Source organism: Fomitiporia mediterranea, assembly GCF_000271605.1.
Source record: "Fomitiporia mediterranea MF3/22 unplaced genomic scaffold FOMMEscaffold_1, whole genome shotgun sequence".
Taxonomy (NCBI): domain Eukaryota; kingdom Fungi; phylum Basidiomycota; class Agaricomycetes; order Hymenochaetales; family Hymenochaetaceae; genus Fomitiporia; species Fomitiporia mediterranea.
Window position 1 is genome coordinate 9,215,564 of NW_006760386.1, and position 27,124 is coordinate 9,242,687.

Consider the following 27,124-nt stretch of genomic DNA (forward strand, 5'->3'; position numbering starts at 1 on the left):
CAATACATGTAGACCTCTATCTAAGAGGCCTTTACTAACTACATGCCCCCAGCCCCTTTAGAACACATTCTAGTTGTTCCAGAAGTTACAACCTGTTCTAGAAAGAAAGTGTATGTAGCCTGCCTTTCAGACTTTAATAGGTAGCACTTTAAGGACTTCTAGTACCAAGTCAAACTATACATGACTACTACTTTAACTAATCTATCCTCAGATCTTGATTGTATCCTATTTGTCCTCTCCTTCATAAAGGAAGGTAATACAGCCACCTGAGCTTAGAACTAGATTGAAGGCTATTAGATCAGAAGCCTGATCTGACTTTAGAACAATGAGTTGTATTCAGAATTTATAAGGCAGCTCTGTACTTCTTTTATCAATCCAAATGAGAAGTATAATGTGTAGAACAAGCTTGTGTCTCTGTGACAGGGCAAACATTCTACTAATACCTTCTTTCAGGAGTTTAATATCCTAGCCTGGAAGGCAGGATTTGTACTCAGGTTTGATAATATCCTTATCAGAATGCTTGAAAAAGCTCTTCACCTAGAACTAGTTAATAAGATTCTTAGAATAATGCTAGAACTGGTCACTTATACTGAGTGGAAGATGTGTGCCATTTCCTTCAACCAAACTGTGGCTTGGATGTGTTAAGTCTATACAGAACACTTACACATGTGTCTAGCTCTGACAGTTCTAAGCCCTTAGATTAATCTGTCTGTAATTTATAATTAATCTGTTCTAATGAATATTAGAGAAGCCTAAAAGTGAGGAGTATACTTTGCTTACAGAAAGTCAGAGTACTAGATTAAGGACTGTCTGTAGAAGTAATAGTATATCTGTCAGGTCATTAGAGTAATAATGAGTGACAAGCAGAATTTGTAGTAAGAAGCCTTTTCTACAAATCTAGAAGTCACCTTAGAACTCCTAGACCCTAACTATGTACTCTAGGATTTTGTAGAGGCCTAACAGTGAATACAATACTAAAGGGCTATGACTCAGATTTTTTAATGGCCACTTTTGATTTAATGGACACTGTAGGATTAGAAGTAAATAAAGTAAGAAAAGTATAAAAAGTAGAAAAAGTAGAAAAAATAAATCAACAAAATTATTTATTAGAAAGAAAAAAGTTGAAAACAAAAGTAGATAGTTCTCCTATTTCTTCTGATTCTTTTGATTCTTCTCTTTGTACTTTATCTGAGTCTAAATCCACACAATCTGACCTACTACTTCTGTGTTCCAAAATCTTAGAATGTCTAGAACACTACTTAGCCCTGTTTACTACTTAGTAGTTTGTCTATAGTATTAAGTAGGGATAGTCTCAGCTAAGTTCACAGCTAAGGACATGAGTCTGTCCTTGTTGAAAGAGAGAGGTTAATAAGGAAATGTTAGTGTATATACTTACCCTCTTAGACAACAAGACTGTGTAAGCTGTATGTTCCCTTCAGAACAAGTAGTAGTTCATCTGAGAATGTTCCAGACACTAGCTCCAGGTTCCTGTCCTCTTAGCTCCCTTCTCAGAATCCCCCCAGATCTGAATAATAGCTCTAGTAGACAGTAAATACACTAGTTCATACATTAATAAGGCTTTTGTGTAGGAACACTACCTCCCTACTCAATACATTCTACTTCTAATCCTAGTATACAATGTAGACAGAACCCTGAACTGGAATGGTTGGATTACTAAGTTTGTCCAACTACAGATGACTATTTAGGATTATAAGGAAAGTATTGAGTTTAGAGTCACTAACCTTAGAAAGACAGATGTCTTTATTGGATTTGAATGGCTCAAGGCTTACAACCCTACTATTGACTAGTTAGAGTAGACACTTGTGTTTAATTAGTGTCCTGAGTCTTACAGCTACCTTATACTACTGTTCTGAGTGAATACAGATGCTTCCAATGTTACTAACAGTTCTAATAAAGGTAACTAGTTGTTCTTCTTTGACTAGGATAGATATGTGGATACATATTCTAGTCAAGGTAGAACAGAGTTGATCTAAAGAATGTTCAAGACAGAACCAGTCTGAAACCCTCTCAGAACAACTCTACTCTAGAATGTATGTAGACCCAGCCTGCCAGATTTTGTCTAAGAGTTCCCTAAAGTCTTTAGTAAAGAGGAATTTGACTAGCTTTCTAAACACTGTCCCTAGGACCATACAATTGAATTGAACAAGGGTTTCCAACCTAAGGATTGTAAGGTCTACCTACTCAACAGAGACAAGTAGGAGGCACTTAACAAGTTCCTTCAGGAAAATCTTTAGAACAGCCAGATCTAACCCTTAAAGTCCTTTATAGCCTCCCCTTTCTTCTTTGTCAAAAAGAAAGATAGGAAGCTCTACCTAGTCTAGGATTATTATTGTCTTAATAAGAGTACTGTCAAAAACAAGTACCTACTCTCTCTGATTCAGGAGCTCATTAATAAGACACATACATCCAGGGTTTTTACTAAGTTGGATGTTTGATAAGGATATAATAATATTCAGATCTGAGACAGAGATGAGTGGAAGGCTGTATTCTAAACTAATTACAGATTGTACAAACCAACTGTAATGTTTTTCAGACTAACCAACTCACCTGTAACATTCTAGTCATTCATGAATCACATCCTTGTGGACCTGATTGACTCAGAGCATGTTAGTGTATATCTAGACAATATTCTGATCTTCACTTAGACAGTTAAGCACTATTACTGACTAATCTGAGTAGTTCTACAACAGCTCTAAGATAATAAACTGTTTCTCTAAGAAGTAAAGTACTCTTTTGTGTAGGAGTCAGTAGATTATCTAGGCTTTGTAATTGGTGGAGGAGAGGTCTGTATAGATCTAGCAAAAGTAACTACAGTTTAGAACTAGCTACAACCTTGAAACCTGAAACAGGTCTAAGTGTTCCTTAGGTTTGTAAACTACTACTAATACTTCATTTAAGGCTTTAGTACTATTGCCTAGCCCCTTCACAATCTTACTAGTAAGGATGTTCCTTAGTAATAGGATGATTAGTAGTAGTCTGTGTTTGAGTCCCTTAAGCAGACTATTACTAGTAAGTCTGTATTAGTAGTTCCAACAGTTACAGACAAGTTCTGAGTTAAAGCCAACTCTTCTGACTTTGCAAATGGAGCAGTACTGTTCTAGTTCATTGACAGAAGGTAGTGTCTAATAGTATTCTGATTAGAATCCCTCTCTACAACAGAACAGAACTACCCTATCTATAATAAGGAACTCCTTACAATTGTCTGTTCTCTAGAAGAGTAGTGTTAATATCTCCTTAGTACTGTACAAAAGTTTGAGATTTAGAGTGATCACCTTAATCTCTAATACTTCCAGGCACCTTAGAAGCTCAACTACTACTAAGTCTACTGAATGTTAGAACTGTAGAACTATGACTTTGTACTAACTCACAAACCCAGAACACAAATGACAAAAGCTGATTTACTCTTAAGACAAGTAGGTTATGAAAGAGGGGAGAATGATAACAAAAATCTTGTTCTCCTAGACAATTCCTGTTTTGTGTCCAAGACAATCTGAGAGATCCAACTTGAATCTAAGGATGTTAACTTTGTCACCTGTATACAGTAAGCTCTGAAACACACATAGGACTAGGTTGTAGTAAAGCAGTTAGAGAAGTAGGCTAGGGATTAGGAGGAGGATAAGGATAGACAGGTTTACTAGGAAGGCTGACTGTACATTCTAAAGGATCAGAAGCTGTAGGAGGACATTGTCTGAGCTTATTACAACAATCTGACTGTAGAACATTTAGGCCAACACAAAACACAGGAACTCATTACTCAGAACTACTAGTAGTTAGGAATGTAGAGGGAAATCCTAAAGTATGTGACTAGTTGTAATACATACTAACAAACTAAGGCCTACTAGACAAGGGTTCAGACTCTCTTACATTTACATTGGATCCTAAATTACTCTTAGGAAGAAGTCTCAGTAGATCTGATTAGTAAGCTACCTGAGTCTTAGGGTTACAATACTATCTGTGTGATTGTCAACTGATTCTCTAAGCAAGCCTACATAGTTCTGACCTGAACAGAACTCACTTTTGAAAGTATAGTGTGTATCTATTAGGATCATGTCTTCTAGTTATACAGACTCTCTTAGAAGCTCATTCATGATTACAGACTACAATTTGAGTTAAAATTCATGTAGGACTTGTATGTACTTCTCAGAATTTAAGGGAACCCTTCTACTATATATTACCTACAGACTGATAGTCAAACTGAGTGAGTCAATCAGGAGATTAAGCTCTACCTCTAAATGTTCATTAATCATCAGTAATCAGATTGGTCTGAATGGTTAGCTCTAACAGAATTTGTACACAATAACTAGTAACACTCTGTAACAGGACAGTCCCTGTTCTTTCTTAATTATGAGAGACATCCATACTAGGGGACAGTTCTGAACCAGAACAGTAGTTCTGAATCTGTAACAGACTTTGTAGAACAGATACACAGAACCAGGGAGGACACACAAGCTCTTTTAGAGAAGGTAGTACAGGTTATAAAGTAGAACTATAATTGGAAGAGGTCTACAGTCAAGGATTACCAGCCTAGTAACAAGGTTATGCTAGAAGCTACTAATCTAACCTCAGATCATCTAATGAAGAAGTTGGACAACAAGTGCTTCAGACCCTTCATCATTGAAAAGAAGGTTAGTGTCTCTACCTACAAACTCCAACTTCTAGTAACATAGAAGCACATACACTCAGTGTTTAATAAGGTTTTGTTGTCTTAGTACTATAATCCTAGTTTTCCTTTACAATAAAGACCCTCTCTACCTCTACCAGAACTTATTAGCTCTGAACCAGAATATAAAGTAGAGTACATAGTAAATACTAAGCTGCTACACAGAAAACTCAAATTCCTTGTTCACTAGAAAGGGTACCTAGTTAAGGAGCACACTTGGGAACCTACTAAGAACCTTACTTATACTCTTAAAACAATCTGAGATTTCTATCAGCTTCATCCTAGTACTCTGTACAAACTCAGCCTTACAGATTTCCAAGCCCTACCATTCCAACCTATGCCTGAACTGCTGACTGAGTCCAATGTTCACTAATCAGGACAATTGGTTTTAGAGGGAGAGTAATGTTACAATTCTTTACTCTTATATCTTTAGTTCTAAGGGTTCTACACCCTTCTGTACTAGAACTCAGGATTTCCATCCCTCAGAGGCACCATCTATGAACTATATGTGTGCTGACTCTTGCCACTACTCTTCCTTACTTCATCATTCCATTCCTTTGACCACCCCTTCATTCTTTGTTCATTCTATAGTCTCTTACTCTTTGTCTATCCCTTCATTCTTTGTACCTTTATCTTTGACCTTCCTTTCTTTCATTCTTTGTGACTTATCATTCTTAGTGGCTCATACTCCCTGAGTGCTCTTGTGTAGTTTAGTATATATAGGTGTATGAGATCAGACTGGTCCTGTAGTCTTGATCTTGTCTACTCTAGATAGTCCTGTACTCTTAGACTTACTCTATATACTCTACTCTTGTCTCACTCTCTCTCTCTGCCTGTTCTACAAGTTCTGACTACATTCTAGTGCTCATGTTCTGTATTTCTGTTGTGTAGGATAGTTGTAGCCTGGGTCCCCTTGCTGAGCCTTTGGGTCCCCTCTATACTGTTGCTAACAAATTCTGCTAGATTTATTCTTTCTAAATCAGTTACTATAAAGCAATTTGGTGTTTCAAGATTTTCCATCAATAGAAGACTTAAAGGCATTTCTAATTGTTTTAATTCTCATTTGTCTCTTCAACTTTTATCTTCATCCTAAGAAACTATTTTAAAAGATTGGACCAAATCTCTTTCTTCTAGAGCTATTCCTTTAACTCAAAAACTTTTTAAAGAAAAAGTTGGAATGATTATTAAAAAGTAAGTTACTTTATTATTCTTTAATAATTATAATAAGTGTAATGAATTCTGGAAGCAGAGGAGGAGGAAAACAAGAGGTAGAGGAGAGTAAGAAGCAGACATTAGAACATAGGCAAGAGACTCTAAGTCATCACAACAAGCCTGTTCCTGTATAAAGGACCATATATTCTATTAATTAATAGAGTGTATATGACTAATAGACTGTACTTACCTTTATTTCTGCCCAGACCAAAGTAAATTGGTCTGGATAGGATTGAAGTCGAGTCTGTGTACTGAGTGAATGCACGCGCGAATTTCTCTAAGTTTAGTTTCCCACGAGTGTGTGTTTCCTGGTGAATCACGTTGAACGCTCAGTTTTGAGTCCTTCATGCGTAAATTCAATAAAATATTTATTTTTTAATTTTACAAATAATTAAAACATATGTTTTGTAGCTAATATGAAGACCTTTCTAATAGTATTTTTTTTGTGAAATAATAATGAGTTTTAGTAATTATAGACTGCAAATACCCTTAAAGTGAGTGTTTCTGGGTGAAATACAGTAGTCGTACTCGTGCGGATGAATTTTTTCTACTCCCGCAACAGTGATCAGGTAGCAGGCTCCACGATCGATTAGCGTTCTTTGTAAAGCACATCCGTATCTTCTATGCCTCTTCTGTTCGGAGGCTCATGTAATTCCAGTTCACCTGAGCTCAAAAACTCTTAGGATACAGAGATTGAGAGGTGTTGCTTTGAACGGGCTTCCGATTGCTTTTGGAGCCGGCAATTATGCAGTAATAAACTGGCTTGCTGTCATTGACAATGGGCACTGACAAGGATTAGACAAAGGCAAGACCAACAACGCAATCAATGAACAGAGAAATGAGGATGTAGCCATCACGATCAAGGGCGACAAACAGCAAGAGTAATCTCGACGTAAAGACAATGCAGCCATTGAAGACAAAAGGGTCAGTGCAGTCGCATACTGTCTTTACATCGTCTTCCTCCTATCATCTTTGTCAACCGCAAACTTTCTTCCGCTATATTCGCGTCCGTTGGCGAAGAACGTGACATCGTCGTAATCATCGCTTGGAAGATCTGCGTTTAATCTCTTCAAAACGTTTAGCGCGTCCGATACTCGGATGGTTGGTATGGCGTTGGGCTCGTTGGTGTCCGATATCTTCGCATAGGTGGAGTCCTGGATGAGGGTTAACCAAATATTCTGCACTGCAGATGCCCTAGAATTTCGACGAATCCATTGAGTTAATGAAGCTGATCGAAAGACCAGTCCAGAGGCTTTGAAAAACACGAGGCGTACTCTTGATCAGGGACAGTTTCGGGGCCGAAGGGTAGACCAGAAGATAATTGCGATGACGATCCGTCGGGGCTCGAACTCAAACTCTCCACGTCGCGCCCCATAGTGCAATTTCGGCCTTGACCATTGCAGTCTAGTTTTTCGCACACCTCTGGACGATCATGATCCATTTTACAAGCAGTCGAGATTATCGATCCTGGAGTACCAAATTCATGGTTATCAGATTGTTTGCCAGCGAAATTGAGCGTCTTGCAACTGTTGAGCGCCTTAGAGAATGGAGGAGAAGCTGCCGAGGAAATATTAGTACGATTCTCTCGTGGGCTGAGTGGTGCAGAAGTTCGCGCAGGCGTTATAGTTCCAGGAAAGCGGAAGCGGGCTCGAGTGGTAGGTCTATTTGCAGGAACAGATTGGACCTTGGCCTTCTTGACCAATCGGTTTTGCAGCTCTTCGCACGCCTCAGGTGACAATTCATGTGGGCGCTTTTTGCAACAATTTCCATCCGTGGTGATTGCGAGCCGCATGGACAGGGAGGAGTCGATTACAACAGGGTCCTTGATTCTTGCAGGGCAGCCGATCTCAGCGTTTATCTCCGAACCATCACGGGACTTGCCGTAACAGTGCGACCCCAGGGACTCTCGGAACGGATCACTCTGTTCGGCCGATAATTTGAATTTCTCTGTGAAGCAAAATGGTCGTGATAAATATTAGTGAAGGAAAATTATGACAAAAAAAGAAGGTAGGGTCTCCAGCTGAGACACGATACTCATACTGCGCAGCTGCGTCGCTGCTGAGAGCTTAGCAGCACAAATTCCAGCACTAAGGACAGAACATTCACTGACCGTCAAGTACATATTTCGCCAGCGGTAGCGCAAACCCGGCTGTGGCTGTGGCAAGAATCCAATCTGTGTGGAAGACCTGAAAATCAAGGAAAGGTTTCAACTTGACACACAAAGCATAATTAGACGAGACAAAGGCACGCATTGGGGAGCATTTCCGAGTGCCCGCTCATAAGACCTACCACGATAGGCCGTTCTGCAAATCTACATATGAAAAGTGAAGACAAAAAAAGTGTCAGTGACATATACGTTCCGAATATGTATGTTTCGCATTTGTGCCTGAGCGCGAAACATAACGCATACAGGCATGCATGCAAGTATCACAGCTTCCGTTCCATCGCTTACGCACTTTCCGAGGTATGAGTCGAAAATGCCGCTGCAGAAGGTCCACTGTGAGAGTTGCCCTTCTCTCCGTGTTTCAGCAACGATGCCACCATGTGCAGCTGGGAGATAAATTACCAGAAACAAAACATGTTGCGGGATTTAGTAAAGATTTGGGCATAACGAAATGTTGAGAATTTGGCTCACCCCACAAGTCCTTTATTGTGGACGGCACCGAAGGGCTGAACGACGCTAGAACACGAGGTTTCGTAGAGCATTAGGTGTAGCACTGATACGAACACGTCATTTATCATACCTATTCCATTGAAAAGCGCCATGATAAACGCTGCAATCCAGTGAGAGCAAGGCGAGAGTGACGCGTCGAGGCCGCGCTGGCTCTTCTAAGTTCTCTTTCGGGTCGGGAACACGGGACCGTGAATCGCGTGACGAAGATCGGCGGTGTGCCACTGCCACTGAGCCCGTCACTGGCAATCGCGCACTTGCGGCGCACACTCAACAACGACGATGGCCGACTCAGTAACGGCACCACCAGCATCAGCTCAGTCTACTCCATCTCGCTCCTCTCGCCATGATATGGAGGGCCTCGGAAAATTCAAAGTTCGTTGGCCAAACTCTCCTCATACGACTCCTGTGGCAGCGCCATGTACTGACCACCATCACCGCAGCTCTCAAACGCAGCACCGAGAGGCAACTCGTATAAATCAAAGTGAGTTAACAGATCATCTCCGTTCTACTTAGTAGAAATTCAGTGTGGCACTAGGTTCTTTGTTCTGAAAGAAACCTATGATACCGTCACAGCGGTATGCCGCCCATTAATCGCACAAGATAATCTTAATGAAATAGTCATTATATTATCAGAAGCGCGAAGAACTGCGCAGAGAGCTCGAAGTTGCAAACACACGTCTGAAAGCGGTTCAAGCAGAAAACGAGTTCGTACAGATCATCTATCTCAATCTAATCACCATAATGAGCTAACTCATGCACTCCCAGCCTTCTGTTAGACGCAATGCAAATCGTCGCACCCTCACAACCTACTCTCGTCAACATCCTCCACCAAATGGAGGACGTACCGGTATCCATACCGGCTCCTCATCCTTCGAGCAGTGGTGGCACCGAACAAATGTACCCAGATCACTACGGTCCCTCCGGCTACGTGCCACCACCTGATCACCCAGGCCAGCACGAAGGTCAAATTATAGATGCTGCACCACTAAACGGAACCGCAGTTAGTGACGGATACTCACATGCAGCCACAGTAAATGGTCGAACGCGTACACGCGAGTTCCGTGAACGGGACGACCATCCCGCCGATGAAGAAATGCTGGACGTAAGTTCTCATTACACCCTTTTTATTGCTCTTAAACACTCACATTGAAATGTTTCGCCGCTATTTTCGATCCTCCGAATATTAAACTACCGAACGCCGGGGCGCTTTTCGGTCTTACTTTATGTTTCTCATCCATATGCGTTCTTCATTGCGCGCCAAACACCAATCACTGTTGCCCGATATTGTTAATCTTCTCCGTCGCCTTAAATCTCCCGGGAACGGGCGCCCAAAACTCATTGCATAACCAATAACTCAATCTCAAAGGACGATATACCAATCGCCGAGCGGGACCACGACCATTCACTGTCACACGAACGTGAACGGGATTACGCAGCGGGAGCAGCCGCGGGGACAAACGGACGATGAGCAAAAACAACTCAAGGACATGTCAGGCGGGCACCGGAACCCAGGAGCTAGGTCTCAGTAATTGATCTGTTATATGTATTCCGTTCTTACGCTGTACTATACTCCGTCCTCAACCTGTCCGTTTTTCCAATTCACCTGAAACTCGATTTCGTAACGCCTGACCCATCTGACTCAGTACTACATCAGCAAAAATTTCTAACTTCTGTGTTCGTGTAATATTTCTTTCCGAGGATCATAGACGAATGTAGTGTTTCGTTTTATGTACCCTATTTGTCTCTTGTTTGTCTGTGTTTCTCCGATGGTGTAACTGTAGGCCTTCCAAACACAAGCCAAAGTAGTTGATTGACATTGATTGACACTAAATTTGCCAAGTACCAAGTTGCAAAGCAATGTACACACCAGAGAACAGAGAAAATGAAATGGGAAGAAATAATGAACAGAGTGAAACAGAGAACGTATCGACATCAACAAATGTATAAGCATCCGTACAGAAGAAAGAGAAGACTGACTAACTCGAAAGAAAGAAATGATGTAAGCAATTGAGGTAGGTAGGCGAATGAAACATTGAAGTGAAGTGAGAAATGATGAAGAGGATGATGATGGTAATGATGATGATGAGAAAAGTGTTGTTACTGGGTAAGGTTATGGTTTTATCACCCCGAGTGTACATTGAAAAAAGACCTGGGACGTAGTAGTCTACATTCTGAGCTGGTTCCTCCGTTCTCAAACTCGACACTTTGGTTCCTGATCTTCTGAGAGAAGCCAAGTGTCAGGTACGACGACACGGCGATCGAAATTAGTCCGAGACTACGCAGAATGGGATCCGAGATGTTCGGTCTGCCACGATCGTCACCACCGTTGTACCTTCGGGCCAATGGAACGGTGAGGAGGGTCACATTGTGAGGTGGCCGACCGAACGAGGGCATCGTCACCCAGTTAGTCGAAATACGCCCATTGGAAGACGCACAGGAGATACAGGACAAAGATGAGAAGCGGTGAAGTAACGGAAGAGAAGGGCAAAGGGTGATGAATGTGGAGTAGAGGTGGGGGTGGTGTTACAGATCTAACAAATTCAGGATGATAGTGAATGCCCGGATAAATAGACAGGTAGGTTGGAGAGATGGAGATGAATAGAATTGAACCTGGAGAGGCGATCGGTCGGTCGTTCGTACTAAACACGTAAGACGAACTTTGCGCCACGAACCATCCTCAGCCAATCGGGTTTTTGATGAATAAGGGGATGTGGAGATGAAGCGTTGTTCGCGCAGCAGTAAGGTAGAGAAGAAGCCAATGACACCGAGGCCGTTAGGACGCCGTTTGCATGCACAAAGCCTGATCGCGAAGATTGCTCCGTACCGCGACGACGATACAGCATTTGTCGTACTGTAGATCACGGCTCCCGAGCATCTTGCTTCTTGACCGATCTTCAATGATTGATGGTCGACACTTTAAACACCGTTGATAGTAATCTCCGGGCATCCATCATCTGGACTAGATATTGCCTGAGTCTCTACGAAAGAAGACGACCACCCAATCCATCACGACACAGTTGTCTCCATCAGCTGATCTCGAAGAAGGGCAGCGGCACTGGGTACGGCAGAGGCAGTGAGAAGGCGGCGCACAAGAGGGGGAGGATTCTTGATACATATTTCAATAAAAAATGTATGTCCAAATCACAAATAAGCATGATCAGTGAAAAGTCTATTCAAGTAGTCCGTCGTCTCAGCCTCTACGACGGGAGAGGCTCCACAACAAGCGTTGTGGCATTTGCGACAGTTTTGGGATGATTTTTTGGTGTTGTTGTATGTCTGAAAAATCAAGACGGACGGGAAAGAAGTGACGACGGTGAATGCGTGGGTTAATGGAGAAATTTCTGTCAACCAAGGTGTCAGTAGATCAAGAAGCAAATCAAAATCAACTAGTCACACAAAAGGATCGAATAAGTGAAATCAAATCGAGACGAGGAGTCAGTCAGCAAAAGAGTGAAGATGACAGCACACCAAAGAAAGACAAATGATAAGGAAAGTGAGTGTCCAAGGAGTGAATAAGTGAATGTCTAAGGAGTGGAATAACGTCCGGTTTGGAAGTTAGTTGGAATGATAGCACAAAGGGTAAGCCGTCCCGCTTAAGGAATCCCGCACGGAGTGGAGGGACAAGAGAAGAGAGGAATGTAGTGTCCAATAGAAGTGAGAAGAAATACAGCCTCGGTTAGTATAGGGGGTGGACTGTAGTCAAGCATGGACGAGTGCATCGTCACCCGCCTGACTTCGGAACAAGCGGGCTGGTCGCACTTTGACTTTGCCCTTGCTGTCCCTGCCCCGCGCCTTTGCCGTTCCCCACGCCGCTGATGTTCACCATCAAGTCATCTCTCCTTCCAGTGGATATCCCACTCGACGTCTGAGTCATTCGAGTATTTATTTGTGAAAGACCGCTGCCACTCCTCGGACGTCCGGCAGCGCTACTACCAGGAAGGGTCGAGTTAGCCGCCCACGGGCTGTATCCAAGCGGCGCACTGTCACTTCGTGCGCGACTCAGCCGCTTCCCTTCTATTGAGCTAACAAGCACTGGCCCTGTGCGTTGCCGCTTCCTTTCCCCTGCGCCCATTGTCCCTGAAGTGGCCTGGGTCGCGTCAAGTTCCATTGTGTCATCATAACGCGGTCCGCCATTAACAGGCGACGGCGCAGTGAACGATGTATCGTACTGCATATTCTGCATACTGTGCGCCCTGTTAAGATGGGGATGCGTATGATGCGTGTGGTGCATTGCATGCCCGTAGTGGCCATGTTGCTGCTGTCCCTGGTGCGTAAATTCGCTTCCAGTAGGACTCGATCCGGGGCTGAATGGCGATAAGCCCTGGAACGCGCTGGGAAGCGACATTCCGTTGGTGCTTGCGCCATTTACGCTGCCATACCCTCTTGCAGAGCCGGGACCCGGACTAGCAGCAGTGGGCGACGTAATGAATATGGGCGGGTTGTTCTCAGGAGTCTCCCACAACTCCGGAGGAAACGGCACAACTAAATAAATCGATCGTCAACGAAACGTCCTGCAAAGTACCAGCCGTCGTTACGGGGGTCACTTACCACTACCAGGAAACGCTCTTCCAATAACTTCATTCAAGTCCCTCACTACGCCGACGAGTCTATTCACCTTAGCTCTCTCCCATTCGAGCGCGCGCACCACTCGGCGGTTGTTGTCCCGCATCTGGTTGAGCTGCGCGGCCAACTCGCCCGGAAGTTCGACACGTTGCTTCACCGCCGGGTCGGGGTCGAGCGCCTTACGCTTAATCTCATCAAGCAGGTCCGGGCGCCCTCGCAGGAACTTGTGGTGTGAGAACTCCCAGACTTGCTGCTCCGCGGATCCTGGGCCATTACCCTGCCCAGAGCCAGATGTAGCACGGGTTCCGCGCGGGGTCTGACGGCCCTGTGCACATCAGCGATCACATTACAAAAACCCTTATTCTAAAAATAAGGTGCAGGGGAATGGAATGCTCACCCGGTTTATCTTGTGGAAGCCGTACATATTCAACTGCCGAACGAAGCTTGAGAACTGTCAAACACAAAAGGTCAAACATCAAAACGCTAAAATTTCTTTCTCTTCCAATGGAATCGTACTTACGTTATTGTGCTTGAAATGAGTTCCCAATATTGTCCGACTGAACTCGCCGACATTTGACACAACGAAGCTGAAAAAATTCGAGAGATTACAAATAAGTTCTCAGGTCTCTTAAAACAAGGGCACAGAAAGCGGAACGTCGAGTGAAAAGAAAAAAAAAAGCATCTTGACAAGTATACACACCTGGTTCCGAGCTCGGTCCACTGGATGAACATTGCAGACTTCGGATCGTTGATCATCCTATATGCGTCGCAATATGGCAATCGTGTCACAGCCACCGGTGCACGACAGATTCAAGTGTCCACATGGACATCCGTGTTCAGCGGCCATTCACGCGAACGCGAAAAATTTCAGCCCGCAGTAGGTCATGTTTCACACAACGGTTTTCATGTGCGTTTGACCGGTATTAGACGGCGCGGGATGGACAAAATTCAGCGACATAGTCCGATGAGTCGCAAGGCACAGAACGGACGCGGAGAGGAACGCGGTTCACGGACCCATATTGGGAGGGTTGATGGTGGGAAACAGCGATCGCGAAGTGCAGGACGTCATGGCATGTCACAAATACCGACCAGCACACAAGGCCAAGGAGAGGTAGATTAGAGTGAAAGAAGCACGGAGAAGAAGGAGCCGTCAATAAACAGACTAATGACTTCTTAAATTGGATCGAAGATACGCACTGATAAAGCTTCGTGACGAAGTTATTCGTCCCTGTTGTCTTCGCCGACGCGGGGCCGTAACCGCCTCCGTGCGACGGGATCGACAGGGCAGAAAGCCCCGAGTTGGCGTGGCCGCCGGATCCGACGCCGAGCGAAAGCGACTTGAACGGGTCCTCATCGCCGTCACCGCTGGAGCTGTCCGCAGGATCACCTGGACTGCCTCCACTTCGTCCCTCAAGACCTTCCATTCCTGCGGAGCCAGAATATAAATCAACATCGACGTCCTCGAAGTTTGCAGGCGTAAGCTCATGCGTGCTCTGGCCAAGTGCAGGATTATAGCCAGGTACCGTCCCGGGCTCACCGACTTCCAGTGTCGTGACAGGTAGCGAAGATGCGTTTGCAAACGAGCGCTTCCGCGGGATGGACGATTTGGTCGAGAGGGCAGCCGTAGATGCCGCGGAAGAGGAACGCGAACTTGGAGCGCGAGCATATGCAGGAAGGGGCACGGCTGCACTGGTAGAATATGCGCCCACTGTATTATATGTTCCCTCATTAGGAGGAGCATACGCAAACATGTTGCCTTGATGGTCCTGTCTATTACTATGAGACGTATGCGTCTGATAGTGCTGTGCGTGCGGGGTAGTGGAAGGACTGAGTGGGGTAACAGGGCTCAGCGTCTGCACAGTACTCGCTGTACTCGGGTGAGGACTGGGCGTCAGCGGTGAAAGGTTCGCAGGACTCTGGACACTCAAACTCGAGATGTTCAAGGAAAGAGATGCAGAGCGTTCCATGCCCTGCTGGGCGTGAGTCTGGCCGTGTCCGTGGTGCCCTCCGTCCGCACCAGGAACCTGGGGCGGCTGCGGCTGAGATTGAGACTGCGGCTGCTGCGAGTAAAAGGGATACCCGTCCGTAGGATGGGCGGAGGCGGGAGAATAGGAGGTAGGGGAGGCGGAGACGGCGGATATGGCGCCCGCGACTGGGACTGAAATCGGGAGCAGATGCGGGTGCGGATGCTGGTTGTGCGCGGCGGACCACTGGTTTTGACCCTGGGCGGCCTGACCCTGACCCCCTGGTCCCAACTGAGATAGTGATTGGGACGGTGAATCTGGTGACGGTTGTTGCGTTTGCTGCTGAGATGGTGACGACTGGCCTTGTCCGCTGTGTTGCTGCTGTTGAGACTGCTGGTGCAGCTGAGGCGAGAAGTGCTGGTCTGGGGACGGAAAAGGCGAATGGGAGTGCTGTGCCTGGTCGACGTCCATCGAGAACAGATGCTCGCTGAGCGACGCTGATAATATCAAGAGAGATAGAAGCTATAGCACACAACGCAAATCGCGATGTTGGAGGTGGCCGTACGCGTCGCGCTGGGGACCGACCGGCAATACACGGAACGCGTTTTGGCACTGTGAGAACAGGGCAGCAGGGCCGTCTTGGTGGTGCTTGGTGACCGAACTGGAGCTAGCAGGAGAAGTGTATTGCACGGAAAGCGAGAATGACAGAGCGCAATAGAATGGCGATGCTGGAGTGTTCTCCGCGAATAAGTCCGAGTGTACTTCGGAGGGGAGATGACCTTTGTCGGCGGAGAGAGGAGAGAGCAAGAGAGCAAGATATGAGGAATGGGCGTCCTTTGTACGTCAGGGCTGGACGATGAGGAGAGAAGGAATGACGGGGCCAAACCGAGATGGCTTAGCGAAGAGAGAACGAGAACTGAAAAGAGGGACGGGCTCAGTCACAGCACAGAGAAAACAGAGTCCTCCTCTCCCGGCTATCCAACTCAAGAAGTATACCACGCAATAATACAATTCATTACATAACGTGCATCCCCCAGTCACCCCCTCCAATCGCAGCAGCACATCACCGCCCGCTCGCTTACAAATTCTCTCCCATCCCCGTTTGGCTTTCTGCCAAATAAAAAAATACTCGTAAAATACACAAAAAACCGACCCCGATATCACCAAGGTCACCACCTGACGCACCCGACTGATAACGCAAATATGCATCTCGATCCATTTCCCCCCCACCCCTTCGCATCCCTCATGGCAAACACAAATACAAATTCATTTTTCACCGCGAAGCTTATGATCCACAACGCGTCCAAACTCTCCATACACGCGTCGAACTAGCAGCGCGTCGAACGCCCCTCCTCTCCAACGCATCACTTTTCGTGCCTAGAAAATGTCTATTTAAATGAAATTCTCTTCTCCTGGGCCAAGCTAGTGGCAAACGACGCCAGCACCGCCATCGCACCCCAGAATCTAATCATTTTTCGCGTCTATAATTCGCCATCTCTCGCTCACGACCAGCATATACAATCCCTGTTCTCAATCCCCGAACGGTCCTAGCCCGACAATCTTATGCAACTTGCCGGAACAGCGGACTCCCTCAGCAAATATTACGCGCACACTGAATTGACCATGCGCATCCCAGTGGGATCCTGACCTTCTTCAATAATTCTACTGCACCCGGAGTCAGCAAGTACGATTAGCGTATCAGCATTTCAAAGTTTCTCCATCCCGTTGGCGCATTCCTCACAGGGTGATGCACAAGTCTGCTACCAAGTCAATCCAAGAACACCTTCAGCGCTATATCACGGCATAGTATCCCATCATCCCAACCTAAATATGACCGAGATACATCGCACCTCATATGTAAATAATGCGTCATCAAAACTTGAACGGTATCTCGATTAACGAAGCCATCGCACTCTTTTTTCCAGTTTTAGGAGGCCTGTCTCGATCACCACATATGAATGATGTGCTTCCCTGCTTGTTCGACACCACATAAGTCATACAAATAAAACGAGTTTTTTTCGAGCTTAATTCTGGACTTTGATCCGGCACCTCGAAAAACCGCCGAGTACCTGGGACATATATTGCGCCGGGATAGTCTTTCCATTAGCCCCCTGATTGTCCAGTTAAGGATAGTTCAGAAGCAACCAACCCCCGGACCCGTCAATCGTCTATGAGTATCAATGAGTGTGACATCGACAATTGCTTCTCCTCTTTGTTCAATTTCGCCTATGGGACCCTGGTGGAAGGAAGGCTCGACCACGAGTTAATTTCCTTTGTCTGTCTCATTGGCTGAAGGCTATTGGTACAATGCTGCAATCCTTGTGGTTCGACAACTCCTAACGCGTCTCCTAAGTCAGGCTCAACAACTCGGAGTATTTAAGTATTTAAACGCTTCCCTGACACAGACTAGCGCCCTCTCATGCACATTTGTTTGTCTAAGTTATCTTCACATTTCAGAGACATGGCAATGTGCAAGTTGATAAGTACGGACACATTCACATATTCAATCAATATAATTATTGATTAATATCAGTCTGCTTAGAACATTGTATTAACTGAATAGAAATTGGCAACGAGAAATAAACCATAGAGGTTATCCTATGGTTTCTTAACATTTGCACTAAAACACAGGGATACTTGTATACACAGGCCCTACTTCTATGCCTTCCACAATTTTCTATTACATTATTATATCTAAATAGTATTATTAAGAAATGTAAAGCTCTTTGAATTGACTTTTATACAAGGAGTCTGAGAAGAATAATGTATCAGCTTAATTAATATAACTGTTTGTAGAGCAAATAGGTGACAGTAATAGAAGTTATTATACAAATGACTTGTGAAACCTTGTAAGTACCTTAATAATATGTTTTACTTTATTACCAAAACAAACACAAAAATGGATTGGAATTTATTACTAAGACACATATTTTTACATATTGTAAGTTGTTATATTTGATTATAAAGCCTACATGTACATATATTGTCTTGTCAGACTCTGTACAAAGGTGTAATGTAATAATAATAATCTGAGTCCAATTTGATATGTATTACATAATATACTTACAATAATCAATTGTTTACATTGTAGCTGTAATAGAAACTGTTACTAAAAACTATAATCTACAACTACAGATAGGTTATCTGTCAGCAACAGTATAGAGGGGACCTAAAGGCTTAGTAAGGAGACTCAGGCTACAGCTATTCTACACAACAGAAATACAGAATGTAAGTACTAGAATGTAGTCAGAACTTGTAAAACTGACAGAGAGAGAGAGTAAGACAAGAGTAGAGTATATAGAGTAAGTCTAAGAGTATAGGACTATCTAGAGTAGACAAGATTAAGACTACAGGACTAGTCTAATCTTGTATACTTATATATACTAAACTATACAAGAGTACTCAGAGAATAGTGAGCTACTAAGAATGATGAGCCATAAAGAATGAAAGAAAGGAAGGTCAAAGATAAAGGTACAAAGAATGAAGGGATAGACAAAGGGTAATGTTACAGTTCTCTACTCTTGTACTTTCAGTTCTAAGGGTTCTACACTCTTCTGTACCAGAACTCAGGACTTCTGTCCCTTAGGAGTACTGTCTATAGACTATATGTGTACTGACTCTTACTACTACCCCTCCTTACTTTATCATTCTATTCCTTTGACCACCCCTTCATTCTTTGTTCATTCTATAGTCTCTTACCCTTTGTCTATCCCTTCATTCTTTGTACCTTTATCTTTGACCTTCCTTTTTTTCATTCTTTGTAGCTTATCATTCTTAGTGGCTCATACTCTCTGAGTACTCTTGTGTAGTTTAGTATATATAGGTGTATGAGATCAGACTGGTCCTGTAGTCTTGATCTTGTCTACTCTAGATAGTCCTGTACTCTTAGGCTCACTCTATATACTCTACTCTTGTCTCACTCTCTCTCTCTGTCTGTTCTACAAGTTCTGACTATGTTCTAGTGTTTGTGTTCCATATTTCTGTTGTATAGGATAGTTGTAGCCTGGGTCTCCTTACTAAGCCTTTAGGTCCCCTCTATACTGTTACTGACATCAGATTAAGACTACTCATTACTACTCTATAACTTTTCTACATTTTAGGCATTAGTACTCACTATTGTGTTAATCTCTTTTCTTTGTCCTGACCCTTTTACATTTTTAAATTTTAAACTTTCTAAACCCTTTTAAACTTTTGCCACCCTTCTTCTATTCATTACCCCTTTTAGTTTAGTGCCAATTCCTTTGTAGTGTAAACATAGACCCTCTTACACTGACTGTCACCCCTACTGTCCTACTAGATTAGTAGTTGTGAGCAGACCTAGTGTAAGGATTTGATTTACTAGTTTGTATTTTATTACTACTACATTACTGATTGTGTCAGATCATTGTACAGTAGGACCCACAAGTACATATATTCTTATTGTAGTTAGTTACACTTCCTCCTCATGTATCTACACATGTACTACCCTATAAAAGACAGTATTGATTACTAGGTAAAGAAAATTCTTTTCCCCTGACCCCTTACTCAAGTACTAGGTTATCCTAGTTAGTAGTTGAGTAAACTAAGGGTGATTAGAATTCTCTTGTGAGGAACAGTAAGTTTCCTTACATATTTTTGACTGTACCCACCTAGCACTGAAACCCCTTGCTAGACACTGAGGAACCAAAGGGTCTGATCAACCCTAGGTCTCCCTTGTCATCTAGTACCTATCAGGAATTTTTAGTGAGTAAAGTTACAATTTTTGAGTAGAAACAGAGACTACTTACTAGATTGGCCCCTAGTAGGTTCACAATGCTTTGGAATACTGTGGAATGCTTCTAGAACACATTAGTACATATTAATATAGACTAGCACTAGATATACTAGAGGTTTGTATTAATCAGATAGGTTGAGGACTAGGCATTCATAAAGGCAAAAAGGAATGAACAAGTGTGTATTGAGTTTACAGATAATGGACAACAAGATTATCCATTAGTTATTGATTACAATGTGGCTGCCAAGCCCTGACTAACAATTCCCAGAGGGTACCCAAGTCCAGATATTAATACTAACATGCTAGAATGTAAGTCCTTGTCTCTTGTAGACTGAAGGCAACCTAATGAACCTATACTAGGTAATAAGTCCTTGTCTACACAAGGCTGAAGGCACCCTAATGAACTACTACATACTAATAATGTAGAACTAAGGTATGTAATTGTACCAGCACATATAGTTAGTCAAATGTGTACTATAGAGTAGATACTAGCAAGTATTAATACTACTAGGCTTAAAGAAATAGCAAACAAAGGTACAGAGAGTAGAAATGCTCAGGCAATTGTTCTTAAGGATTCAGACAGTCAAGTTTAGAATGAACAGGCAATTGGATTCAAGGATTTGTCTAATCAAGTACAAAAGGTTGAGTTTGAGGATTCAACTCACCAAGTACAGACAATTAAGCTTGAGGATTTGCTTGATCAATTTCAGACTACCAAGTTTGAGGATTCACTTGATAGAGGACAGGTGATTTGGTTTGAGGATTCACTAAGTTGATATAGAGAGCTAACAGTGAGCATTGAGGAATTTGCAAGCTAGTACAAGAGTTACATAGTGTATATAGTCAGTATCAGTGAGAGCATGAATAAGTATCCAGTAAGCACACTTACTTTAGAACAGAAACACATTGACAACAGTAATGTAGAGGGTAGTAAGACACCTAAGACCCTTTTCAGTAGTGAAGAAAGCAGCCAGGACTTGAAGAACAAGAGTAACAGACAAGGCTAGGAGAGCCAAGCATTAGAATTACAGAGATCTAATAAGGAACAAGATTTCCAGAAGGCAAGTAAGACCTTCAGACACATTGTAAGAGCCAGAGCAATTGAGATAAACATAGAACATGTTAGCCTATTCCACAGTTTGATAGACATCAACAATTTGAATAAGAGAATGTACAAGTTTGATAGAATGTATTAGGAAGAGGAGAAAGCAACTCCTTCATCAAACAAGAGTAGACTCAATAGTATAGTAACAGAAAAGTGTGAAACACTTTAGGCAGGCTACAGAACAAAAGCCAGACATACTACAGTACCTACAGACAATAGAGATCAGAACTATCAATCTAAGAGTGTAGAAGAAACACTCAAGAGTCCAGACAAACTATTGTATTTGTAGAAAGTGAAAGGAAAGTGTAAAGTGAAAGGAAAACACAAAGTACAAGGAATGGAATGAAAACCAGAACTGTTAGACATTCAATACAATTGTGAAATCAATTCAGACTATCCAAGCAAAACGGACATTGCATTTACAGAACAGTACTTTGAGGATAGCAAAAGTGAATACAAATTGGAACTACAAGGATCAGTACTTGATCCAGAGGGTGAAAATTAAGTATACACTCACAAAATCAAGTGTTTAACCTCATACATGGTAGATATTAACTACACATTGTACAGGAGCAATGTACAGGAGTACTACAATGGATACAACACCCTAGCCAGATCCAGGAATAAGAGAGAAAGTAAAATACCTGGATATATACAGTCTCAAATGGAAATACTAAGTTTTTCAGGTCATCAGAGCATACATTACATTAAATCAGTAAACAAACAATCCCATAACAATACTTTGCAATTGAAAGCAGTCCCAGGCAAGGCATATAATAGTAGTATTGGTGAGAACAGTATTGATTCAGAGTACAGTAAACTATACAGTTCAAAGCCACATATTGAGTATAGTAAGTATAAGAATAGCTTGAGTAGTAGTTCAGGAACAAACAATGGACACAAGCATAGCAAAGCACTGAATATTGTTCAGAAAGGTAGATTTGTATCAGTAAGACCTTTAGAGAGCCTAGCAAAGAATAGCTATGTATACAGAGTAATACAGAGCTCTAGGATACAGAGAAAGGGAAATTTTGACTCAGGATTAGACCTAGACAGTAATAATTCAGATTCCTCTTCATCCAATAACAATAATCGAAGCAATACTTTATTTGAACTATCAGACATTGATTTGAGTAATACTGAAGCTACTAAGAAGCACAAGAAATACTTGAGGAAGAAACAGAACAGAGAACTCCTCAAATTGAAGATACAGATGTACAGTACAGAACTAATAGCTTCTACAGTATACTCAGGTGAACCAGACTTGTAGAAGTATACAAAGTTTGTTATTGAAGTCAATCAGTACATGAAACAATCAGGACTTCATCATTTCCCTAAGAGCCAAGTAGGGATAATACTAGGTTTTATTAAGGGAAAAGTAATGAATTTCTATTTGTAAAAGATTACAAACTATGAGCATTAATAGACACTTGCTCAGTTCTTTAGAGGACTTATGGACTTTTGTTTCCCTTCCAACTTTGCTGAAATACTGTAGAAAGAGTTCAATACTTTAAAACAAGGTAATAGGAACATTCAGGATTATTTGTATGATCTAGAGATGAAAGCAACAAATCTAGGAAACATTTCTCAGCAAGATTTGACTAGACAGACATAGTATGGATTGAATTCCAAGTACTAGAGGCAATTACAATTAGATTGCTTGAATCCAGACACTGTAGATTACTCAATCTTCAAGGATAGGCTTGAAAGCATTGAGAAAGCAAATGAATCCATAGGAATCAAATGGTACATAGATTCCAGACATCAATTCCATCTGTAAGGACACAATAATGATTCTCAGAGTGATTATTTGTATACAGACAGTTCTGATAATTCAGGAAACAATCAAGGCACTCTACAGGATAGTGAAAGTAATGATTCAGATCACAGTGACTCTAGTCAGGATACTACACATACAAGTAGTGTAAACACTAAAGGAAAGGCCAGGCAATTGTATTATCTATTGAGGAACAATGACTAGCATGAAAGTAAGACAGAAAACAATCACAGGACATATGCTACAGGTTTCAAACATCATTCCCAATCGAAATTGGATGAAATGAGAGTAAAAGGACTATGTTTTATTTGTGAACAAGATGACCACTTAGCCAGGAATTGTCCTACTTACAATACAATCAGATTGAACAATGTGTAGAATGATAGTTCATCATCTAGTAATGTCAGTATCAGTTACACTACTTTAGATAAGTTAGCAGACAACTTGGACAGTAAGAACTACATAGAATTAGAGTTGATTATGGACTATGACACAGATTCTTACATATCTAGCAGTGATATACATGTTTTATCAATTTGGATACTTTGTGAAGGCACTACTAAGAATTCAGTAACAGAACAAGAGAGTTCTGCAACAGAACACAAGTTCAGGCAGGCAAACTACACATTTGAAAGGGTGAATTCATTATATTCAAGACCTTATAGTACTACAGGACTAAGGAATAGTACAGCAAACAAGCAGAACTGTATAAAACAGTACTAGATAGCTACATTGAGACACAGACAACTGTATAGTGTATACAATAACATTTTACACTCAAAAGCACAGGCATACAGTGTAGAAAGGATTCTACAAGACTACAGATATGTATGGCACATGGAAAGGACTAGGAAACATGCATACAACCATTGTTTCAAGGATTCTAAGATGCTACAAGTGTAAGGCAACACATATATGGACATTTCAGAGACACTACTACTAATTCTTAGAGCCACAAATCGAAACAATGCTCTTAAGAAATACAGGATGTTTACAGACAACAGGAATACATACTAGGACATTAGGAAAGGACCTGAGAATGTTAGAAGATCAGAATATAACCAGCCAGATAGTATTATGGTTTACAAAGTAATGCAAATAGTAAACTGTACAAGTAGGACAATCTATCAAGCATTACTAGACTATAAACTACAACTACTCTTGGATACTAAGAAATATTTCAATCCAAACAATTCAGACAGGTATTCTATTAAGTTAGAAGGCTACATTATACATTAGAAGACAGACATTAGTACATTGAGTAAGGAAAAGTGTATATACATTGAGAATAAGATGATACCACTCTAGAATAAGTATCAGGCATGGAGATACATTGACAGCAATAGAAAGACACAGACATACACATACACAGTTGATTCTATTCAGTATAGGAAAGTATTCAAAAGTAAAGAACTGCTTCAGACATTTTCAGGACTAGTAGAATGTTCAGACATTCAGGTATATCAATTCTACAACATTAGAACAGACATTTCCATCTTCAGGATTGAAGAAACAGTCAGTAATGAGTACAATCGAAGGAATTCACATAGAACAACATTCTATAAGGTACAATTGGATGTTACACTACAAAACTATTCAGTTCATGATAAAGAATTGTTCAGAAACATTGAGACCAGCTCAAAGTACAAGGATCTATAGTATACATTGTATCTACAGTTTCAGGAGAACATAAGGTATTACATTACAAAATACACCTTCAGACAGTCAGGATTCATTAGAATAGACTCAGGATACTTTATTAAATGTAGTATAGACATTACAGACACTCAAACAGATGTGCTAGTGTGTATATACTTAGGTTACATAGTAGGAATCACAATATTCAAGCTACAGGATGACAATTACAATCTACAGGATGTAAAACCATTACAATCTATATAACATAATGATAGTAAGACACTACTAAGATTAGGAAACAATATGCTTTGTATGGAACAAAGTACAGAAGTTTAGAGGGCAACTTCAAGCCAGAGAACAGGTTTGGAACCTGGATAATCTGTACAATCTGTACAATCTGCTCAAACAGATTATCACACTGCTTCAAGGGAAAGCAAAGGTAATATGTATACAGCCAGCAAATATCAGAGCAATAATGAATTAGTAATGATTGATCAGACTATTCAAGTATTCAGGTATGATACTTTGACACTACAGAAGGAAATAGAGTATTAGGAAGCTCTAGAACATCTATTAAACAATGATACAGTTCAATCTACTCTAGGAATGAGTAGTTACAATCAGTTTGAAGTACAAAATCATGCAGAAGACCTCTCCAGACACTACAGATATGTTCTAGGACAGTACTAAACGTTTTACACTGAAAATGAAGTCATATTTTAATGAGAGGGTGAGAGGCACATACATTGTATTACATACACACTCTTTGAGTATACAATCTACATGTTTGAACATACAATTTTCTTACTTGGATTGCTACAAAACAATTTTGTGAAGGACTTTACAGTACCAGACAGTATTAGTACTATAGGAAACAGGACACATGATAGGTACACAAGGAAAGAATACATTAGTACAAGGACAAGTACACAGAAAGACAGGAAGTCAATGCTAGAACATATTGATCCACACATAGATTTGCCAAATGAACAAGGAATTGGCAGCATATACTCAGGACTTCAGACAGTACTACTGTACATACAGACAGGACATTTTATAGAGATACTCATAGAACAACACAGTATACAGACAGTTACAGTACTCAGGAAAGTAGAGAATGCTACTTAGACATTTTGTAATAGAACATTGCACTATGAGACAGTGAAAGTATACTCAGATGATTCAGGAATTGAATCAGTCAACTTACAAAGACACAAACAAGTTGAGACACAAGGAGACAGTATGAGAGTACAGTAGGACATTCATTACACACTGAGATACTGTACATATACACACATATCTAGTAATATTAGACTCATACATTATGATCTTATTGAATTTGAGACAATATTCTCATTCAAGGACAGATATTACACTCTATGTTACACTCTACAATTAGTATTTGAACATTGAGCTCAACAGGATATCCAGTTTTGCATCACAGTTTGTTATTACAAGCAAAAGAGTACACATTTGGACATATTCTACCAATACAAGCACAAGGCATTACATTTGCAGGAACTAGTCTATTGGAAAAATCAAGGACATAGTAGAGGAATTTTAGAATACATCTCTACTATGTGTTATTGTATTACTATTCTACAGGAACAAGAATTTGTACAAGGACAGCTAGAAGCTGTAACACTAATACATTCTATTAAGGAAGAAGACTATAGCTTTGTCAATCAGGGATTTACCTCTACACTTCCTGAAGATGTGGGAGAAGAGAATATTTGCAATTACTATGCTGCCAGAATTTCCACTTCTGTACATATTAATCTACACTGTGTGTCTCAGAATACTCAAGAGCTGAAACACTATATCTCCCCAGGAACTCTACTGATTCCCTTCAAAAAGTGTTGTATTGATAGTAACAATCAAGAGGCAACTTTCCTACTAATTGACTATACAGTAATAATGACTATGTTTAATTTTATTAACATTTTATCTAGCTTTACATGGTTTGGAACCATACTACCTACTGTCCAGAACACTACCACTATCTCAATACACACTGGATCAACTTTGGATCAGTTCAGAGAGGCAGTAATACATTATAAGAATGTTTCTCATATGTATGAGCAAGGTATTTTATTATTTACTTGTTACTAACTGTTACTTTTAAGTAAGTTTTCTGCCTTTTCTACTGATTTTTAGTATTTAGGACTAAATGCTAGAGGGCAAGTGTAAGGATTTGATTTACTAGTTTGTATTTTATTACTACTACATTGCTGATTGTGTCAGATCATTGTGTAGTAGGACCCACAAGCACATATATTCTCATTATAGTTAGTTACACTTCCTCCTCATGTATCTACACATGTACTACCCTATAAAAGACAGTATTAATTGCTGGGTAAAGAAAATTCTTTTCCCCTGACCCCTTACTCAAGTACTAGGTTATCCTAGTCAGTAGTTGAGTAAAGTAAGAGTGATTAGAATTCTCTTATGAGGAACAGTAAGTTTCCTTACACCTAGCTTAATATGTACAGACCTCTATCTAAGAGGCCTTTACTAACTACATGCCCCTAGCCCTCTTAGAACCTGTTCTGATTGTTCTGGAAGTTACAACCTGTTCTAGAAAGAAAGTGTATATAGCCTACCCTTCAGACTTTAATAGGTAGCACTTTAAGGACTTCTAGTATTAAGTTGAACTATATATGGCTACTACTTTGACTAATCTATCCTTAGATCTTGATTGTATCCTATTTGTCCTCTCCTTCATGAAGGAAGGTAACACAACCACCTAGGCCTAGA

The 27,124-nt window shown here is 41.4% G+C and overlaps 4 protein-coding genes across 4 annotated transcripts; 1 reads left to right on the forward strand and 3 right to left on the reverse strand.

Annotated features, from left to right (window-relative positions):
* Positions 1-6,840: 6,840 nt before the first annotated feature.
* Positions 6,841-8,437, reverse strand: FOMMEDRAFT_25593 (uncharacterized protein; the record flags this gene model as incomplete). The annotated part of the gene is made up of 5 exons (XM_007262460.1): positions 6,841-7,087; positions 7,168-7,840; positions 8,004-8,079; positions 8,183-8,204; positions 8,346-8,437. 5 exons carry the CDS (start codon positions 8,435-8,437, stop codon positions 6,841-6,843), a joined length of 1,110 nt encoding a protein of 369 aa, XP_007262522.1.
* Positions 8,438-8,841: 404 nt separating this feature from the next.
* On the forward strand, positions 8,842-10,302 carry FOMMEDRAFT_165121 (uncharacterized protein). The gene is made up of 6 exons (XM_007262461.1): positions 8,842-8,939; positions 9,008-9,048; positions 9,103-9,142; positions 9,201-9,271; positions 9,333-9,669; positions 9,934-10,302. Exons 1-6 carry the CDS (start codon positions 8,847-8,849, stop codon positions 10,033-10,035), a joined length of 684 nt encoding a protein of 227 aa, XP_007262523.1. The 5' UTR covers positions 8,842-8,846; the 3' UTR covers positions 10,036-10,302.
* Positions 10,303-13,107: 2,805 nt separating this feature from the next.
* FOMMEDRAFT_72947 (winged helix DNA-binding domain-containing protein) lies at positions 13,108-13,889 on the reverse strand (the record flags this gene model as incomplete). The annotated part of the gene is made up of 4 exons (XM_007262462.1): positions 13,108-13,446; positions 13,528-13,581; positions 13,651-13,717; positions 13,831-13,889. Coding segments are annotated over 4 exons (519 nt in total), but the record flags the coding sequence as incomplete, so codon positions are not given.
* Positions 13,890-14,053: 164 nt separating this feature from the next.
* On the reverse strand, positions 14,054-16,313 carry FOMMEDRAFT_151443 (uncharacterized protein; the record flags this gene model as incomplete). The annotated part of the gene is made up of 3 exons (XM_007262463.1): positions 14,054-15,616; positions 15,680-15,928; positions 16,248-16,313. The coding sequence occupies 3 exons, from the start codon at positions 16,311-16,313 to the stop codon at positions 14,054-14,056; spliced, it is 1,878 nt and encodes a 625-aa protein (XP_007262525.1).
* Positions 16,314-27,124: the final 10,811 nt, after the last annotated feature.

Excerpts from the sequence above, each read along its gene's own strand:
- FOMMEDRAFT_165121 (XM_007262461.1), top strand. The coding sequence starts at position 8,847 with ATGGCCGACTCAGTAACGGCACCACCAGCATCAGCTCAGTCTACTCCA. Across the intron at positions 8,940-9,007 it reads AGGGCCTCGGAAAATTCAAA|CTCTCAAACGCAGCACCGAG; the intron begins GTTCGTTGGCCA and ends CCATCACCGCAG. Across the intron at positions 9,272-9,332 it reads GCGGTTCAAGCAGAAAACGA|CCTTCTGTTAGACGCAATGC; the intron begins GTTCGTACAGAT and ends ATGCACTCCCAG.